General features: G+C 38.4%; 2 protein-coding genes and 1 long non-coding RNA gene across 3 annotated transcripts in view; 1 reads left to right on the top strand and 2 right to left on the bottom strand.

Annotated features, from left to right (window-relative positions):
• The window catches only part of LOC146522230 (up-regulator of cell proliferation-like), a 239,821-nt gene that overhangs the window by 81,278 nt on the left and 137,020 nt on the right, over positions 1-21,523 (bottom strand). The window lies entirely within an intron of this gene.
• Positions 1,733-4,124, top strand: LOC146522236 (uncharacterized). Its single transcript, XR_014873278.1, has 5 exons — positions 1,733-2,017; positions 2,302-2,390; positions 3,017-3,175; positions 3,536-3,621; positions 4,005-4,124. It is a non-coding gene; the product is annotated as an uncharacterized LOC146522236 (long non-coding RNA).
• On the bottom strand, positions 4,732-21,295 carry LOC146522235 (uncharacterized). The gene is made up of 4 exons (XM_085154748.1): positions 21,078-21,295; positions 20,212-20,267; positions 20,056-20,125; positions 4,732-12,611 (listed from the first exon to the last, which is right to left on the bottom strand). The coding sequence occupies exons 2-4, from the start codon at positions 20,215-20,217 to the stop codon at positions 5,971-5,973; spliced, it is 6,717 nt and encodes a 2,238-aa protein (XP_085010874.1). The 5' UTR covers positions 20,218-20,267; positions 21,078-21,295; the 3' UTR covers positions 4,732-5,970.

Raw genomic sequence — 21,523 nt, 5'->3', positions numbered from 1 at the left:
GTAGTTTTTTCACACTGATGTGACCAGGGTTACACCATCTGTCATTTAACAAACACTGCCAGTCCACCTCCTTTCATCTCACTGGTCTCCTGTCTGCCCGCAGCAGCTGGAAACCATACCGGGCACCGTGCTCACAGCGTACTCACTGTGACTGGGTTAGCAACATTAACTCTTCAATCTTAATAGGGAGTGATCTCACATTTCCAATGATGACAGACAGGAGAGATGGTCTGTAACGTCTCCTTCTCGGGTGACAACACACCCGTCTCTTCCTCCTCAGCTCACAGTTGCTGTCGGGTCTGTCTGCTGGTAGTGCAGCTGTAGGGCGCAGCGCTAACAGCTGAGCCCTAACGTAAACAAAGAAGCCAGGTCTCCAAAAACGGGTGAAAAAAGTGGGGGGGAAAGCAGAGAAAAATCACCAGAACTAGCACGAAATGGTAGTGCATGATCGCAGAATCTAATTGCTAAGACGTAAGTTAATGGTTAAGAAAAGTAAAGAAGAAAATAAGAAAGAAGGTCAGGAATGAGCAGAGCTGCCGTAACACACAACACAGTTAAGGTTTCCACTTGTTCCAGAAAAAACATTCTGTCGTTTGCTTGTTTGATCATGCTTTAAACACATTAAAATCATTAAAATCCATAGTGGGATTATAATACAAGGAAAAACTGTGACAAGCATTGGCAATCACTTAGCAGCAAGGTGAATCTGAGATGAATTCGTGTGGTCTGCACTTCTTTTTCTTTGGTTGGGTGAAAGGAGTTGAAAGTAATTGGATGAGGGAACCATGGGAAGGGCCCGGCATAATTTTGTAAAAACTGCATTTTAAATGCCATCACAGCTGACACTGAAAAATGCAGTTTTTACCTGTCTTTGAACTGAGTTTTCTGCTGAGTGACGTAAAAAGCAGCATTCAAAGACAGATTAAAAACTGTGTTTTTTCCACCACTTAGAAGGGGCGTTGAAGGCACCAGTCTATGGCGTGAAATATGACGTTCTGGAGGGGCAAACACCATTTTTATGGTGTTTTAAATTATTAAATGGTGGTTTTTACTCCGTTGCTTAACCAGACATGTTAGAAAACTCGAGACTTTTGGCTTAAATGGCTTTCAATAGATAATAGGCGGGTGGCGTGACCAGCAGCTCACAAATGCCTCACTTGTCTCCCTGCCCCTGCTTATCTGCAGGAGTTTGTTGGTCAATGTTAACATCACGTTTCCACGCAAGGATAACATTAAAACTGATTACAAAACAGGTAATAAGCTAATACGTTTTACCACAGCATACGTGCAGTAAAAAGTCATTTAGTGATGAAAGTCTGTCTGAATTTTAAAGTGTTTAACATTAACCAGTCAAACATTACTTTTTGCGGGGGTCAAATGCACTGGGCCAGTACTCTGAGCTAAAACCCTGGCACAGAAGTAGGTGAAGGGCTGGAAATGTCATTAGGCACTTGTACAAAATCCTAAACACATACTTAATTAGCTTACTTGCAAATCATCAGCAGCTCTCACATCTGTCCAGATAATGTCCAGATACTACACTGTAAAAATGATAACTAGTAATTGTTGATTTGATTAAAGTTTTCAAATTAAACTGACTTAGAAATAAAACTTTCCATTTACAACCTAAAAAAGCTCGTCTGCCCAACAAATTTTTTCCATTGTTGTCCTAACTAAGATTTTCTAGAGAGCATAACAAAGATTATCAACCTTTGAGTAGATTTTTTGAGTTAAGTTGGGAACTTGTGGGAAACCCCGTAGATGACTGGCACACGTGGTCTGTGCCAAGTTTGAACTGGACCAAACGAGCCTGAGCAGACCTGAGCTGTGTGATAGATAGTGGTTTGTCAATGTGTTCTGGGCTGAAAACCTGCTAAGAAAATTTGAAGAAACGTGGCCAAAGTTGGATGGAAATTACATTTTTTTGACCATTACGGATTTTACCTGGTCTGAAGTTGGACTGTATTTTTTGACCATTTTTCGGACAGGACAAGCTGCCGACTATTTGCCCTAGCAGGTAAGCTAACCAGATCTATTATTAGGATTTTCTATGAATTCTGGCATAGGGTGGGCCACGAAGGATACACCTGACCCATCCTTCAAAGCTGTGGAAAGTATTGTATTGTTTTGAGAGCCTTTTTGTTGTTGGAGTATTGATTTTATGTACAATTCCACGGGTAGACGTGATCTGTACGGTCCGACTTTGCACATGCGCAGTAAGGATCAGGGAGTCCGATCCGTAACTCGGTTTTTTTCTACATTATATTGAAATGTTTCATTATTGCAAACATTTTCTCTCAGGCGGAGAGAGGTCGTGGAGTGTCAGCCTATGGTGTCCAGTGTGTGTGTGTGTCCAGGAGAGATGACCTGGGCTGTTTTACTCTGTGGAGGTAAGACTGTCCTAATTTATTTATAATTTAATTATTATTCAAATTGGGCATGATTTATACTAGATTGACTATATTGAAGTAGTACAGTATTTGCTGGGGTAATGCATTGGCCAACTTTATTATATTGTGCTACTATTCCAGTCAAGACCATTGCCAGTGTTACATTGAAATCCTTACCCTGAACTTTTCTTTACACAGAAAATGTGTAAAGAAATTTCTTTCAAGAAAAGAGTCCCCATGCTAAATCGAAATTGTGAAACAGAAAGGCAATCTCATAATTTTGACTTAGCATGTTTTTTTTTGTTTTTTTTTCTTTTAGTGCTAGAAATAGGACTTCTATAGACTGAGATGGTTAGGGAAAGAATACTAAGGCAGGTCACAGAATCTGATTGGTCACAGATTTTGGTGCAACTTAGAACATAATATGTATTTGCATATTGATGCTGGGTTTTGTGGAGGGTATTTCTATTCCTGTGCAAAATACGTATTCATGAGAGATTTTTGAAGTAGGTTTTGCTGTTGATAACACAGTCAGGCATATAACATGGTGCAGACTGTCCAAGACCGCTACCCAGGAATTTTCTGTGCTGAATAAATGACAATATTTTGGTGAATGTCTTGTTTAGATATCTGAAAAATTTCATCGGATCACAAGCAAAGACCTCCTGGGGACCTTCAATGCATCCCTTGACAAATTTGTGCCTGGCCTGCTGAAACTGTACCGGCCTAAGAAGGGAGCTCTTTGTGAGGAGATGGAAGACCTCCTGGATAAACTTGATGAACAGGTGAGTGAAGTGCTTCTTTATCTGACATTTTTAGAAGAGAGAATACTTTTCTCTTAACAGAAACTGAAAAAGATGTTGGCTTCAAACAAAACACATCAGTGGAATATGTCCGTAAAAATTAATGTCATCAGTCATTGCTTTGTTCTTATTTGGCAGTATTTCTATTTAATTTGTAAATAGGAAGTAAAATTGTTAACATGATGTTGTTGTTGTTGGGGTTTTTTTTGTAAGTTTTGCGTGTTGCTGGGTCTGACCTGTGCTTTATTTTCATTACTATGAGAGTTCTGATTTTGCATTGTGTATAGTACACCATGTTACTACACTAATTGAAATTCTTGTTTTCCACTGAATACTTTTTAGGCATCTGACATTGTGTCCCACCGGCACTGAGAGGCCAGCCCATTTTCCTCAGAGAGGATGCAACAGAGGTTTTCCTGAAGTGCTTAGTAAGTACAAAAAAGTAATGCAAGTAAAACTAATTGCTATGAGATGTTTTTAAAGGATGAGTTAATCCAAAATGGAAATGTACACTTCCTCAGTGCAGTCCAGATAATTTTATAGTGGGAATTGCAGTTGTCATAACTCTCACTCCTTTTTTTTTCTGCTGAGCAGCAGCTGGGCATTGTTAGTGGGTGTTCAACAGCAGAAAATATTTTTGTACAAAACTCACAAGGTGGCATTAATTAAAGAAAAATAAGCTTTTTGTTCTTAAAACCTCTATGAGTCAAATGACCAGCATGGTATAGAGGTTAAAGTTAAAATCTTTAGAAATTTGTTTTGTCTTTAGTTTTTCTTAGCTTTCAATAATTCATATTTTACTTTTCTTCAGGACACTGACATTTTGGAACCAGTGTTGAACGGTGCATCAGTTGCCATCGTCACCATCCTACAAGATGACGATGCCGATACGTCTGTGCAAGAAAATGCAGTTGTGTTGGAAGGGGACATCGTGCTACATAATATTCCAGATCTCTCTACTGCCTTGGATAAATCATTATTCGAAATGTAAATTTTAGTCAGATGAATCTGTATTGTTGAGAATATATGGTGAAAATTTGTCTTGTAGTATTTTAAAAGATTTGTTATAGTGTTTTCCACTTCACATGAAGCATAGAACTGGTGTTTTACCTGTTAGTTTTCTAAATGTCTGGGTACATAGGCAATCGTTTGTGGAATTACCCTATTTAAGGTGCAATAGTTATGTTCAGCTTTTACAAGACGGTCAGGGTATGTGCGTGAATTATTAAGTTGCTGGACACTTTTCTTTTTTGGTTCTGGACTCTGGAATTTTAACGTCTCTGCTGGGGTGCTCAAAGCACCCAAAAGAAACTGGCAACACGTTTGTTTGTTTGTTATTTCTTTTTTAACAGAAATTCACCCTACTGCCCATGACATTCTGAAATGTACTGAAAGCACTGTTGAACAAAATAAATAAGCTTTTAGATAACATTGAATTGTGCTTTGTTTTATTCTATATCTATTTATTGAGTGTTCTTTCAAGTATAATCACAGCATACATTTTCCTTTGTTTATATAGGTACATTTTCAACTCACTGGAGTAAGAATTGTATGATTACTCAACAAGAATATCCTTGTTTGGTGAAGGCAGAAAAACATGGCATTGAAACCAGAATTTCTTCGTTAGACTTCCAGGATTATCCTAATTAGGTGAACAAGAAGAACCAAGTTGGCAGAACTTGTAAATCTTAGTTAAGTCAACAACAGTTGCAAAAGTTGAGAAAACTCAAAAATCTCTTGCATTATGTTGCCTTGAATTTTTAAGTTTTCTCAACTTTTTTCTTTTTTACAGTGTACACCCTGACTGCAGACCAGGCGGAAATTCATAATGCTCAAAAAATTGTAGTTCACACCCAACTTTGGCCACGTTTAGTGAAATTTTCTTAGGTTTTCAGTACAGAACACGTTGATGGACCATCATCACACATCTCAGGTCTGCTCAGGCTCAGTTCAAGGTCCGTTTGGTCTAGTTTAAACTTGTACTCAAAAGTTGAGGATCTTTGTTATGCTCTCTAGAAAATCTTTGTTAGGTCAACAATGAAAGAAATTTGTTGGGATGACAAGCTTTTTTAGGTCATCAATGAAAAGTTCTATTTCTGAGTCAGTTTAATTTAAAAACTTTAATGAAACCAACAATTACTAGTTATCATTTTTAGAGACAAATACAAAGACTGTGACAAATAGACATAACTGAGGTCATTTAGGGTTAGAATTGAGTGACTCAACATAATTAACTTGACTTAATCATCATGCCATCTAACCGATAAGAAGGAAAAAAAAATCTCATACTTAGTTCATTTTAACATGCACATTAATGGCACTCAAATGAATGTTAACAACCTTTATACACACGTGATTTTAAAAACATTAAACAATGTATATTTTAAAATTTCTTATTAAAAATGAATAAAACAGTCATCCATAACAACAATGTGAATCTCTGACAAAAAGCAAAATTAATTGATAACCTTTCACATCTCTATTTGATTTCTTTTTACTCCCTAGTCACTGACTGCATGTTTTTTCTTTGGTAAAAAAAAATGTAACTTTAATTTTGAGATCAGAAAACTTTTCATTAAATGTCTTAAATGCAAACTGAGTTGAAGCTGTGCAGTAATTGTCTTATTTTACCTTGAACAACATTGGTTAATTGTCTGCGCACTAACAGTATCTTAAGTTTCACTTATAGAATACTTAAAGTTTTTTTCAGTATCACAAAAACAATATATGTAATGTTCTTCTGTAGATGAGAAGGAAACAAGAAGGAATATGAGACGTTATGTGATGCAAAATGATTCTCTCACACTTTGTTCGGCCTGATCTTTGTTGATGTCATGCCATGTTTCTGGGATGTCAGCAGTTTCTGCTTGATATTCTTTGGCAAAGTCACTGTTGTATTTTGTCATTACATATTTCCAGTAATCTGACGCCTCACGGCTCACATCTGGTTGAATACGCCAGTCTTTGAAAATGTCCTTGTAATTCTTATAAGGGTGCCATTCATTGTTTGTGTCACTGCAACAAAAACTTTTGTCACTGATCACAAGAGACGAACATATGTCAGTGTCAAGTTTTTTTGTGCCATCCCACCTGCATCTACCCAGACCCTTTGGCCTATGGAGTGAAGCAAAGTGATCAGTATGGCCTTTTCCTCCTGCCTCACAGGGAGCTTTACAGAATGGACACTGTTTGCCACAACCACTCAATTTGTTGAAAAGCTCATTCTGAGGATTCACATGGAGATGTTGTAGTTTCATTTCCAAAGTAGATTCTTTAAAGTTGTTTCTAAGAGTTTTTTCCAGGTCATCCACAGATGTTTTCAGCCAGTCAGCAAACTGTTCTTTGTCAGCATTGTTCAGTATCATGAAGGAACCAAGCGCATCCTGGGAAATCACCAGTTTATCACTAAGTTCTTTGCAAATATCTTCAACAAAAGCTTTCAAATCATCACTCTCTCCGGTTTTGGACTTGTTGATGGCAGAATTTATGCTGTCAATACATGAACATAGATGTTGGTCCTCAAACTCAAATATTGATGATTTATTTAAGAAGTGCTTCTTTATTTGTTTGAGTATCCATGTCTTTACATACTTCTCATATGAGGAAATATAACTCAGATAGTTTTGAAAATCCTCCTTGAAGAGTAAATCCATTAAAATTGAATACTGGAAGAACATTCGTGTGCTGAACTGCTTGAGTTTTCTCATTTCATCAATGATATTAGGACCCAGGGAACGATTAACAAAGTCTTCAACGGCAGGCTTCAAGCATCGATTTGTGAATTCTTCTGCCTTCTTCTGACACTGGTCTCGTTCATGAAACACATCTTTGAAATCATTACAAAACGTTTCCTTTGTTCTATTCAGATATCTGTACGGATCATTTTCTTTTATGAAATCTTCGTGCATTTTCTGAAACTTTCTGGCTGCAAATCCACAGATGTGCTGTTTTAGAGAAACTTCAAACTCTGTGTTTGTCCTAATATCTTGATTGTTTTTTAGCTTCTCATCAATAATGCGAAGGATCTCCTGGATATAAGTGTCATGGTAATTGCTTTTTCTTTTCATTTCTTCATTCACAAACTCTGAGCAAGTATATATGATGCTGTCAGCCAGATGTTGTGCCGCCATTATTTGATCCTGACCAGTAAAAACCTTTGCTTCATGTTTAAACCTGTTCCGCCATCCTTCCGGTGTATATTTGAAAGGATCTTTTCCACAATCTTGCAGAGTCTTTTCAACTAATAACTGATTTGCACGGCTCCCCTTTTTTACCAGATTTTCTCTCAGACAGAAGGACACTCTCTCTGTGACTACTGAGATATTTTGTTTAGAGAAAGACAGTTTTTGTACACTTTCACGCCACATCTTCTCAAACTCTTTGTCCAACTCTGCGTCTGTCATTTTGACTTTTTTCTTTTGACATTCATCAATTAATGCACACACTGCTTTCTCAATCTCTTTTCTGTAATTGTCTTTGATATTATCAATTTCTGTCATTCCCTGTCTGATTCCTGCTGCTGCATCAAGCTGATACATTACACCATTTTCTATTTCACAACGAAGGACTTTTGCACTGTTTGAGAATTCTTCTTTGTATCCTTCAACCAGATACACATGACCCTCTGATTGCTCAAAATACTGTGTCAGCTTTTTTAGAACCTTTGTCTCCGATGCAGACAGCACTGTGGATGCTTTACCTTTCAAAGAACTGAGAAATTTTCTCATGTCAGATCTTTCAGATTTTTCTGCAATGGTACCAAAATTGGAAATTTTAGTTTCTACATCTCTTAGCCAGGTGTACACTTCTTTTCTGAATTCCCACTCCCATTCATTGAACTCTGTGCAGAGCTTCATGTATGCATCAGCTACGAGGCTGTTTCTGAAGCTGAAGATGAAGTTTTCATGCTTTACTGCATTCCAAAGGCTTTTCATACACTCTTTAAACTCCATGATATCATTAGCAGATGACTCACAGTTTCTTAGTAGTTGGATGATGTTTTTCTTGAGCTCATATACAGCCTCACTGTATCCTGCATTTACTGGTGCCATTGGTGGATTTCCATTCCAGAGTCCAGGAATGTACCAGTTCCCACTGTCTGGATTGTACTCCATCACATCAGTGAAGCTCTTGTTCCCCTCTTTCTTTTCCATTTTGGCTGCTGCCTGAGTGATCTCATTGAGTTGTTCCAGGAGCAGTTTCCTGTCTCGTAAGTTCTTCTCATGGGCTGAAACATCCGACACATTCTGGTGAACAAACTGACATTTAGACTTTTTGCCCACCTCCTTCATCCTGAGAAATGCATGCACAACTATTTGTAAAATGTTTTTCATGTCCGTTAAATTCTCCATTGCAATGTTCACAATGGTGACATCACTCAGCCCGACAACAAGCGTTGCAAGCTCATTGTCATGCTCATAGCTGTTGTTCAGTTGTGCAAGTTCTTGGGACTTTAAGCCCTCAGTGTCAATAATCACCATGAAATCACAGTTTAGGACTTTTTTCATGTCTTCATTGACTTTGATGAGCAACATAAAGGCCCCTCGAGTACATCGACCACTGCTGACTGCAAACTGCACTCCAAACATGGTATTAAGGAGAGTAGACTTTCCTGTGCTCTGAACTCCAAGAACTGTGACTACCAATATCTTTCTATTTTGAAACACAGAGTCTTTGTTTGGAGAAGCCAAGTCTCTATTTGAAGATATTGAATCTTTGTTGCTAGACACAAAGTTGTTATTTGGAGATGATAAATTACTTTTTAGAGACACAAAGTTTTCTTTTGGAGTCACAGAGTCTTTGATTGTAGACACATGGTTGATTGAAGAGACTGAGGCTTTCCCTTGAAATGTTGAGTCTTTGTTTGGAGATTCCAAATCTTCTTTTGGAGACCTGATGTCGTCATTTTGAGACACCAAGTCATTGTTTGGAGTAATTAAGTTGTTATTTGGAGACACCGTGTTTTTGTTTGGATACACCAAGTCTTTATTTGAATCCCAAGAGTCTTTGTTTGGAGACACTGTGTCTATCTTTAGAGATGCTGAACCTTTGTTTGTACACACAAAAACTTCTTTGTTTGGAGATAGAGAATTGTTGTTTGAAGACATAAAGTCTTGGTCTGGAGATCCCATATCTTCCTTTGGAGAAAATAGATCGTTGTTTGGAGACACAGAGTCATTGTTTGGAGGCACCATGTGTCTGTATGGAGAAACCAAGTCTGTGTTTGGAGAAGCCAAGTCTTCATTTGGAGACACAGAATCATTGTTTGGAGTCACTTTCTTTGGAGAGAAGTGGTCTTTGTGTGCAGACAAAGACTCTTGGTTTGGATTCATAGAGTCCTCATTTAAAGACACAAACTGTTTGTTTGGACACAACATGTCTTTGTGGGAAGACAAAGGTTCTTTATCTGGAGACACAGAGTCTTTGCTTGGAGACACTTTTGGATACAGATCATCTTCATTTGGAGACAAAAAATAATTTTTTGGACACACAGAGTCCTTGGTTGGAGACAGCAAGTCTTCCTTTGGTGACACCAAGTCTTTGGTTGGAGTAATCGAGTCATTGTTTGGACACACTGAGTCTTCATTTGGAGACAAAACTACTCTGTTAAGAGACAAGTCTTGGCTGGACAACACAAAGTCTTTGTTTGGAGACACTAAATCTTTGTTTTGACATGCCGAGTTATAGTTTTGTGACACAGAGTTATTGTTTGGAGACACTGATTCTTTGTCTTGAGATACTGAGCCTGTGTTTCCATTTGCAGAGTTATTGCTTGGAGGTGCTGAGTGTTTGGTTGGAAACACTGAGTTATTGTTTGAAAATGTCAAGTTATTTTGTGGAGACAAAGATACTTCGTTTGGAGACACATAGTCTGTCTTTAGACACCCTGAGTCCTTGCTTGGACACAAAGGGTTATTGTTTTGGGACAATGAGTTATTTTTTAGAGACAGCAAGTTGTTGTTTGGAGACAACAATTCTTTGTTTGGAGACATGGGATCTTTGGTTGACGATGCAGAATTAATGGCTTGAATCACAAAGTTATTGTTTGGAGACACATGGTTATTGTTTGGAGACACTAGTTCTTTATTTGAAGACAATAAGTTTCTGTTTGGACATGCAGAGATATTGCTTAAAGACACTGAGTCTTCCCTTGGAGACACAGAATGGTCAATTGTAGACACAGAGTTGTTATTTGGGGACACAAAGTCTTTGTTTAAAAATTCCAAGTCTTCATTAGGAGACACTGAGTTATTGTTTGGAGACACGGAATCTTCTTTTAGAGACACAGTGTTCTTGTTTTGAGGCACCAAGTGTTCTTTTTGAGACACTAAGCCTTCTATTTGAAACAAGACATCTTTGTTTGTAGACATCAAATCTTTGTTTGGAGCTTTGGAGTCACTGGCTGAAGACACAGACTCATTATTTTGAGATGCTGAGTAGTTTGGACACAAGTTCTTGTTTGGAGATAACAAATCATTGTTTGGAGACACATTTTCTTCTTTTGGAGACATAGAGTTTACATTTGGAAATGCCAAGCCTTCCTTTGGATAAACAGAGTCTTCTTTTTCCGAAACCAAGTCTTTGTTTGGAGATTCAGAGTTAATGTTTAGAAAAACCAAGTCACTGAGTTGAGAAAGAACATCACTCAACCATCTGAGAGGGATGTTGGATGCATCTCCATCTACAAGCTCAAGAGGAAATCCATCAAGCAACAACTCTGCACAGAGTCTTGGCAGATGCTGCAATTGATTGCGTAATTTGTGTGTTTCCGGAAGAGCTAAGGAAGCTTCATAGATCTGACCCATTTCTCGGAAGAAGTGTTCAGTCCCCACTGAGCTGTTGGAAATTTGTTTGTCAATTTCTTTGATCTCATCTTTGTTCTCAGAGTTCTTACATTTTTCCTTATATTTTTCCCTAAATTCAGACAGTTTTAGACGAGACACATTATCGAGGTTCATTCGCATCCATTTCAGAAAATAAAATCTTTCTGTTCCTGGGCTTGATATCCCAGTGATGAAGTTTGTCATAGCTGTCGACATCTCACAAGAGTTCTGCTTTTTCCGCAGTTCTTCTTTCTGTTTCTGAAGATCACTTTTGTAATCTTCTACATTTTTAGACCCAACATTTCGAAGTCGAAACTCTTCCTTCTCTAACGAAGTCAGAGTTTTCCATATATGGCCTTGTCTGGGAAGCTGATCTTCTTTGTATTCATGGATGTCTTGAATTTCTGCAGTGATTGTATCTGCCTTTTTCTTTGCAGTCTGGCACTCTGGATAGTCTTCATCAACCAGGATTCCCAGTTGTTGGGCAACGTCCACCATCTCCTCTATTTTCATCTTCATCTCTGATTTTTCAACCACATTTCTCACTTTTTTCCTCAGATCTTTTACAAAGTCTGCATCATTTTTCTCCTTTGTCTTAATAATGATGTTGTTTTTTGTGAAGCTACACTCTGTTACTGTTTTTTTAAGAGCCTCTAAACTGAAGCGTTTTCTCTCATAGTTACCCACCAAGAAGATATGTGCTTTGTAATTCCAGATTTTAAGCAGATTGATCAAAGTCTCAGAACCAGAATCCAAATGATCAAAGAAGACAAAAACTGCTGCAGATGTCTGACACAAAAAGGAGTATTGTGTTTCAAATGAAGCAATGTCCCCACGAAGGTTAGCTACAGCCACTGGCTGACTGAAAATATCAATGTTTGTGTTTCCACAAGGAAGATACCAAGTAATTTCAGTCAGTCCATTGGAAATTCTTCTTGGACTGTCACCACACTCCATGTTGTGGTGAACAAAGGTGTCGTGGTATTGCTGATCATTGCTCAGAAGCTTATTGAGAATCTCTGACTTGGACAAGGAGCACTCACCCAGTCTGACAAAAGAGACCATTGGAAGTTCAGAGAGAACAATTCTTTCTTCAATGAAGCCCTTTGACTGTGAAAGAGACTGAGGTCTGTACTTTTTAACAATATCTCTCATGGCCCACAGCATGAGTGTGCACTGCCCTGTGTCACAATTGGGAAGCAGCAGAGGGACAGAGAACTGACACATGGACATTTTTAGTGCCATTTCCTGCTGTAGAAAACCATCAGAACAGAGAAAGAGAGCAGTGATTATGTCGAGGGGGTTCACCATGTCATCTGTGTTTGGACTGTCAATCATATTATCAAGATCTGTGTCTGCACTCCCTGATTCATCATCACTGTTTGACTCACACTCTGATGTACATTTCACATTTATACAAGTGACATTAAACATCATTAGTTTCTTTAGAAAATGCCATGGAAGGTCTGGTTTACACTTTGCAGGTTCATCAGTGATGGACTTCTTACTGATCTCAAGTATTCTGCTGAAGGATAGCTTCTCTCTGTAGTACTGCTTTAAACCCAGTTCATCCAATACATTCTCCAGGTGTTTCACTGTGGATAAAAAGATGATTGTTACTTCTAAAGAAACTAGGTTTTTTAAATTATGTCTGTTCAGTATCATGTTTTTCTTCTGTTCATCTTCTTCTTCTTTATAGGGTTTATTGGTGGTTGTCAAACAGCAACTTGGTGCATTACCGCCACCAAGTGGTGTGGAGTGTCGATCGAAATGACAAAAAAAAAAAATCCCCCTAAACAAGTGGGTCTGCCTTAAAAACCAAAATACAGCCTGATAAATTATAGAGTTCTCGCAAATATCAATCAAGTCTAGTTTCATTCTCATATCGCCCAGCTTTTTGATCAGTTGTCTTCTTTCCATATTATACTTCTGGCAGTGCAGTAAAATGTGTTCTATTGTTTCCTGTTCCCTACTGCAGTCAAACTCCCCTTTTCAGTGTTTTCCTAATAAAAGTAATTTGCTATTCAAACCCGTGTGTCCGAATCAAAGTCGAGATATAACCATATCCTCTCTCCTGTTTCTCCCTGTATTTCTCATTTCTCCTACTTTCCTTTCGATTTTTAAAACCATCGCCCTTTCCTCTCTTCCTCCCATTGCTTTTGCCACCTTTCCTTTATTTTGTGTCGTATTCTACTCTTGATCTCCGTCCTACTAATACTAATATCCATATCTACCACCGGTCTCCTTGTTGCGTCTTTTGCTGTCCTCTGTGCGTTTTAATTTCCTTTAACTCCATGATGTGCTGGTACCCATAAGAATGTGACCATAAGCCCCATCATAATAACTCTGAATAATGTTTGCTGGATCTCCAACAGAATGTCACATCTGCATTTGGAGTGACTGTCTTGCAGACTGGCCAGTGATGAGCTTGAGTCCAAGCATATCACAGATCTTAGTGGTCTTGTGTCTTCAATCCACTGGACTGCTAACAATATTGAAACCATTTCTGCTGTGTATACTGATAGATTATCACTGATCCTTTTCTTTGCCATGATATTAAATTCAGGAACAATAAATGCTATCCCGCTTTGGTTGGCTGTATTCTTTGATGCATCTGTGTAGATTTTGACATAACTATAATACTGATTAATATATTCCTGCACTGTATGAGAATTTAAGATAAACCCACTCTCCTTGTTCTTTTTGTTTAACAATGTGAAATCTACTACTGCATCAGGGAGCATCCATGGTGGTATTGTAGGCAACAGTACTGTTTGACTTATGTTTATCTTGTCCAGATTAAGTTCAGCTGCTTTCTGTCCCACTGTCCACCCAAAGCTCTGCAATTCACTTTTCTCTTTTTCCCAGCATTGTTGGAAAACAGTTTTTGTTGGATGATCTTGACCATGTCCTTGTGAAATTGCCGAGTAATTCAATGTCAGTTGCTCTCTTCTTAGTTGTAATAGCATTTCCCCCATTTCTACCTGTACTGCTGCTGCAGATGTTGTTTTGAATGCACCTGAGCAAAGTCTTAGTGCTTGATATTGGATAGTATCTAACTTACCAAGACTTGTTCTGGCAGCAGAATTATATACTATACACCCATAGTCCGATACTGATCTAATTAACCCAGTATATATAGCTTTTAAAGATTGGTAAGCACCTCATTATATTTAACACTTTCTTGTATTTGTCTATTATTTTCCGAATATGTGTAGTCCATGTCACCCTTTCATCAAACTGCAATCCCCAAATTTTAAATTGTTTTACCCTTTCCAAATCTTGTCCATATAATCTGACCCTGATGTCAACACCAACTCTTTTTCTTGTAAAAATCATTATTTTAGTCTTACCAACTGAGAATTTAAACACCCATTTATATGACCACTGTTCTCTTTCTGTAATTGCCCCCTGTACTTTCTTTACCAAAAGGTCTAACCTTGTTCCTCTTGCCCACATTGCCCCATCGTCTGCAAAAAGTGAAAACCCCATCCCACTCTCTATGTTCTTCAACACATCACTTATCAGCAATTAAAAAAAATAATGGGCTAACTATGCTCACTTGTGGCGTTCCATTTTCTATTGGCAAACGCTCCGAATAACTTTTCCCAATCCTTACTATTATTCGTCTTCCTTCCAAAAAGTCCTTAATCCATCTGAACATTCCACCATTCATACCAATTTCCGTCATTTTAATTAATAGACCTTCCCTCCACATCATATCATATGCTTTCTCTATATCAAAAAAAGACAGCCAGCACAGTCTCCTTATTCACTTGTGCCTTCCTTATCTCATGTTTTAAACATAATGCTGGATCCATTGTGCCCCTCGCTCTTCTAAAACCACTCTGATACTGAGCCAAATATCCTTTCTTTTCTACATAGAACACTAATCTTTCATTTAAGATAAGATAAGATAAAACTTTATTAATCCCTCGGGTGGGTTCCTCTGGGAAATTCGGTATTATTCGGATTTATCATTCTCTCCATTATTTTGCAGATGTTGGATGTTAAAGCTATTGGTCTGTAGTTTCCTGGCTTTGTATCATCCTTCCTTGGTTTATGTATTGGTATTATCACTGCCTCCTTCCAGCTTTGTAGCAACTTCCCTCTCTCCCAAACTATATTATACAGTTCTAATAAAATATCTTTAGCTAAGCCTCTCAAGTGACTAATCATTGTGTAACAAATCTGATCCTTCCCAGGTGCTGAAAGGTTAAATTTCCTAAGTGACCGGTTCAATTCTGTCTTAGTAAACGGCATATTGAATGAATCATTCATGTCGTCAACTTGCTGCAGTATCTCCCTGTTCTCTGCTAATGTAATTTCCCTTCCCCCTTGACAAAGGAGCTTGCAAAGAAAAGCGTCTGGACTTCTTTAAGTTACTTGAAGACGTTTCACCTCTCATCCGAGAAGCTTCTTCAGTTCTAAGGTCAAATGGTGGGGAGTCCCAGATATAAACCTAGTGGGAGTATCCCCCCACAGAGGGACAAAAGGACCCCCTGATGATCCTCTAATTGCCTGAGCCAAGGTGTGAAACTGGGTGTGGGTCCCAATCAGCCAGAGTTTCGGGTGAGCTCATTGTGAAACCTGGCCCCACCTTATCATGCAAATTCCTGAGGTCAGATGGCCCAGGATGTGAGTGGGCGTTAAGGCGTCTGGGGAGGGAACTCAAAACTGGATTATAGATGGCAGAGTTCGTGTCGTAAACCACCGCCTCTGTTCAAAGATGGTCGCTCACAGTGGACATAGATGGCTTCTTTCACTGCTCTTTCAAACCATCTGTCCTCTCTGTCCAAAATGTGAACATTGGCATCCTCGAAAGAGTTTATAGTCTGGTTTGCTGCTACCAGAATTGCACTACACACAGATGAATTTAGATCATCCACATTAATATTCATATCAGTTTGCTGCACCTCCTGATCACTAACTCGTTCAAACGTTTCCCAATCTGCAGATCCAAAACACCATTTGTGCACACCCCCTGTATCATACCTCTCCACATTTATCACTATCTCAGTCCGTACCAGATAATGGTCACTTTCCACCGTTGTCTCTTTAATTATCTGCCAAGAACAAACACCCGCCAAAGAATCTGACACTAATGTAAGATCAATTGATGATTCTGTCCCGTCCCTACTATTGACCCTTGTACTGCTTCTTTGGTGAACACAAATGTGCTACCACATTTTGGTAAATTTTATTATTTTTAAGAAAAATATACGCCAGCAATTAAGACAATTATTATTTTATATTCATTATGTGTAGTCCATAACAATTGAGGAGAGTAAAAGTGAGAAATAATAAACGGAACTGTTGACACTGTAGTCGTTCGCCCGCGGTTGCCTAGAGCGGACCAACTTCCTGTCCTCCCAGATGCAATTCGGGAAAAGATACGAGTGTTCCTGTGGCTGTGTCCCATTTCAGGGTCTGCACGCTTGAAGTACACGCACTACGCGCACTACGCGCACTACGCGCACTACACGTACGGTGCGTACTATAAGTACGAGAAGTGCGGAAGTGAGAGGCGTGTGAAATGGGACGGTATATGCTTCGTCGCGCTGTTCAGGTTGCCTAGCAACCATGATACTAACCGCGAGACACGTTACATACAGCTTTGTGTGACATAAATGAAGGAGAAAATTGTTTTGTTGGTCAATCGTTTTTGTCATGACATCACTTTGATTAGTTGAGTATCTGAGGCTGAGACCATAGGACTGTAAAACATGATTGTTGGGCTTCATTTCTGTACTGAACAGTCATTTAAGATTAGCTAGTAAATAATAATTAGTTAATGTTGTTCATGAGACTAAAGTCATCTCACTATGGTAATGTAAATATAATATGGCCAATATTATAATATTGTCAGATTATATATATATATATATATATATATATATATATATATATATATACATATATATCACTGACTTTCAGCTTGTTGTGTTTGTGGATATATGACTGACTTTAATTATCCATAAAATCATCAGATTCTCTGTAAGATTAAGGTCAAATATATATATATTTAGAAGTAGAGGCTTTAAAACCAAGTTAATGCTGAAAGTACAAACATCACTAATGTCACACAACTTTGCCGACATGTGGCCAACAGCAATGTTTTAATGTTCTTCATTATTAAACATTCGCACATGAATAAGTGACGTCATATTCAGTACTTACTTTTGACAGTTCACTCTTGGCCGCTCCCTTCTGCCGTATTTTGCGGCAAAATTATCCACACCCACCGCCACGCTATGAATTGTGGGATATATGGGACCACGAAGCGTGCACCGGATCGCGCTTGATATTTGGGGAAATCAACGGCGCATTTGGAGTATGCATTTGAAGTACACTTCGAATTGGGACAGCCGTCGTCGCGTGGCGGTGACGTGATCGCACTTGAAATGCGTACTTCAAGCGTGCATACCCTGAATTGGGACACAGCGTGTGATTCTTTCTCTGAGACTCTACCTTTATTTTTACAGGTCAGTATCGTCTTAAAAATACAGTGTATGAGGGTTTTGTGCCTCGTTCTACTTCGGTGTTTACTGAGAGTTATGCTGGCACCGCCGATGTAACCTTAAGTGGGGTTTAGTTGAAAGTTACTGAAGCGCGGCACCGCAGCGGTGGTAAAGCCGAGCCGCGCAGCCCCAAGTCTTGCGAGAGTTACCGCGAGTTATCGCGAGAGTTACCGCGAGAGTTTGCCAGCCCGCGGGATGTATTTAAACTTGGTAAACTCCATTTAACAATCAAATATGTGTGTGTGGTGCTCCAATTTAACTGTAAAGGCCCTGGCATCAAATTATTCGAGTTTAAAATATCTCATATACACTCTCATATATATATATCATATACACATGTACATTTATGTTGTTACATTGCAAAGTAATACATTCAGGTGTGTTTTGTCTAATCTAGTAAGATTTATGTACTTATAAGTTATAAGGATAAGGTATTTTGAGTTTGCCCTTTATGTGAGAAAGGGCAATAAGATGTTTAAGGCATTGTATGGTATCTGCACTGCTTATGTAAATGAGTGAAGGAATAGTGTAATTAACAGTGTAAACTGGAGAAATGTAATAACCATAGATACATATATTTGCCAAATGCCTTTTATTTACCTTTTACAGTTATTGAGCATATCTGACAAGTGAAAGCACTGGATGTAAATTATATTTGTTGATCTGAAATAAGAGACGCAATTTGGGAAAAGATACGAGTGCTCCTCTACCTTTATTTTTACAGATTTGTATTCTTTTTGTTATTGTGGTCTTCACATCTGGGACCCGTAACACTTCCATCATTTAGGCATACCAAGTTTTTAACTTCCATTAATTCTTCAATTACTGCTCCATTTTGATCATTGTAATCTCCCCATAATGTGCTATGAGCATTGAAATCCCCACACCAAATTACTTTCTAAGTACTCCCCAAGTTCTTCCATTACTTCCAATGACAGTCTTCTACATAGGTTATAAAGATTTACTACCTTTATGCTTCAATTCTTTGTCCAAGTTTCAACTACAATATACTCCAGCTGTGTGCCTTTTCCCACCACTCTATACTTAAGTAAGTCCTTGTTTGATAAATATAACACACCCTCCCTCTACCCTCCCTTCTATCCCGCCGAATACTCTCATACCCTTTAATAACAAAATCCAAGCGTGGTCTGAGCCAGGTTTCCTGAATACAGATAATATGTGGATGTGTCCTGTGGAGGTGGCTCTTCTATGTTGAGCCATGCATTTACGAAGTGGCTTTTTGGTCTCTCCAATGTAGAGGTCAGGGCATTCCTCACTACACTGTACAGCACACACCCCATTGTTAAGTTTGTTTTTTGGAGTTTTGTCTTTCGGGTGAACCAGTTTTTGTCTTAGTGTGTTGCTGGGTCTAAAGTAAACTGGAATGTCATGCTTTGAGAAGACTCTCCTGAGTTTTTCTGATACACCAGCTACATAGGGGATGGCAATGTTGTTGTGTTTGCCTTTCTGATCCTCCCAAGTTGGTGTCTGATCTTCTTTTCTGTGCATCTTTGCTGACTTGATGAACACCCAATTAGGATAACTGCATGTTTTAAGAGCGAAGCATGCGTGCATGAGACCCCATTTCTGTGAAATGACATGACTGTCCTGTTATGTGATTTGAGCTTTGAGAAAGACAGAGGAATTTGTTTTGTGCGTGAACTGGGTGTGAGGTATTTTTGAGGATAATCACAAGCTTACACAGAGATTACAAGCACATTATGGAGACAGCAAGAAGGCAAAAATATCAGAAATTAGGGAGCATTTTGATATATTGAACAATTATACATTGGGGTGGCTGTAGCTCAGGTGGTAGAGCAGGTCATCCACTGATCGGAAGGTTGGTGGTTCGATTCCTGGTTTCCCCTAGTCTACATGCCAAATATCCTTCGATGCATCCACGGAGTATGAATGTGTGTGAATGTTAGCTATGAAGCACTTAGAAAGATGTGCTTGTGCGAATTGGTGTGAATGGGTGAATGCACAAGTTGTGTAAAGCTTTGAGTGCTGAGTAGAAAAGTGCTATATACACCATAATAAAAAACACATCTTCTCGATTCAGTCTCTGAGAGGTTGGTTAGAGGGACCTCATTATGGGCATTTTGATATTGATGCAACTGTATGATTACACACTGAAGAGTAGATATTCAAGTTTCTAAGAATCTCAAAGATTTTATAAAAGAATTATGACTGAGGATATTAACATGATGTCAGTGGGACCATGGCAGGAATGGCTGACAAACGCCTTAAACTGCCAATAATTTCACGCATGTATTAACTATATAACCCACTCTGAAAGACAGTTAAGGACATTAAGATAAGAGCTTCCCCACTTGTTCGATTCCTCAGCACCCTCCCTGCTACAGCATGCTAGCTCTTCCACTGAGCTTGTGAATCTCACATGAGCCCAATGGCACTGCATTTGAGCCTGAACTGGAGAGTTCTGTGTGTCTGTGGGTCTCCCAATCATCTCTCAAGCATCACAGTTGTTTTGTAATTGGTGTTAATTTTTACTTACTTGTGTGTATAGAGGTAACAGCAGAATGACGTTTGCTTTTCTTCTTCTTGTCTTCAGGAACCTGACTGGACTTGTAGAATAATGAAAATACACATTAAAAAGAAAACTGCAAACACAATACAAGATGAGGACACCATTTTGTTTCATATATTTTACCTCCATTGTTTACACAGACTCCCAAAGTTGCTACAGGTTATTCAGTATGTTTCTCTCTGAAAGTAATAAGAGGAAAGCATTTAACGAATTTCAGCACTTTCATAAGCATGAGCTATAAAAACCAAGTTAGTAAAATTTGAGAGAAATCACAGAGCATGATTTTCCTACTCATTTACAGTATTTGCTGTTTAGGGTAGGTGTTCTCATGGGCCTGTCCATGTTTTGTTAACAGTGTCTTGAGCTTTTCAAGGAAACATTTAATAACTCGTTTAGCACGTTAGTAATGAAAGGGTTGATGACAGAGAGGGGAACGTCTGCCATGTCCGGTTTAACCAAACAGACAAGTTGAACAGTTGCGGGCTCCACCAACACTATCAGATGAACGTTTCTCAGAAATCACTTGGTTGACTAAATGTTCAGTTTTTCCACTATGCTGCCTTCATTTTCCATAGAAATGTAATCGTGCTGTAGAAACATTCATTTAACCATGTCACACTGTGCTCAAAACTTCATTCAGCTGTGATGTTTTCGTCAAGATATTTTTATTTAATTGAAAAAAAAGATGTAGGTTTATTTTCCTAAGGTTATTAACAGTTGTTTTTCACAGATATGTGGTCCTCACATGACAGCCACTGCAAACTTGATATTTTATAGATTATGATCATTACTGTAGATTAAACAGAATATAAAAAGTATTTAGAACAAGCTTAGCCTGCACCATTTGCAGCGGTAATACTGATCAATAATAACACTGATCTGGAAACATTTTTCTGTAGCTTTGTGGATTGATTAGTTAATTTTTTGTCCTCTTTATCATATGCATAATATAAACATCACTGAAAAGAGAACAGCATGAAACATCCTACCTTTACACAAGAGAGATGTTGATCTCATGCTGTCATCCAATATTTTTTTTGTCTCTACAGTATTGGCAGTAAAATTATTGTCCTATTATTGTACACAAATCCTTTCGGTCTTTGTGGCAGTGTAGTACGGTAAGGATTCTGACCACTCCTTTTGTAGCGTTAGGTGAACACTTTCAATTTCACTCAGGATCATGTGATTGTTTGTAAAAACTATTTCATGTTAACTGCCTCAGTGCATGACTGTTTTCTACAGATCAGCAGAGGTGGCAAAAGTACAGACTTTTTTTACTCAAGTAGAAGTACAGATAACCATGTTAAATAAATACTCCAGTAAAAGTTTAAACACTGAAGAAACTTCTTTACTCAAGTAAAAAAAAAGTAAAGGCTCCAAAATGTACACAAAGTAAGAAATTAAACAGTCGCTCCTTTAAGTTCCTCCTTTTACA

The sequence above is a fragment of the Neolamprologus multifasciatus genome, chromosome 3, assembly GCF_963576455.1.
Source record: "Neolamprologus multifasciatus chromosome 3, fNeoMul1.2, whole genome shotgun sequence".
NCBI classification, from domain to species: domain Eukaryota; kingdom Metazoa; phylum Chordata; class Actinopteri; order Cichliformes; family Cichlidae; genus Neolamprologus; species Neolamprologus multifasciatus.
Note: the sequence above shows the minus strand (reverse complement) of the source record. Positions and strands in the feature narration are given on the sequence as shown.

Coding starts and splice junctions, on each gene's coding strand:
- LOC146522235 (XM_085154748.1), bottom strand. Junction 12,612..20,055: donor TGTTACCTCTATACACACAA/GTAAGTAAAAAT, acceptor TTTTATCCACAG/TGAAACACCTGGAGAATGTA.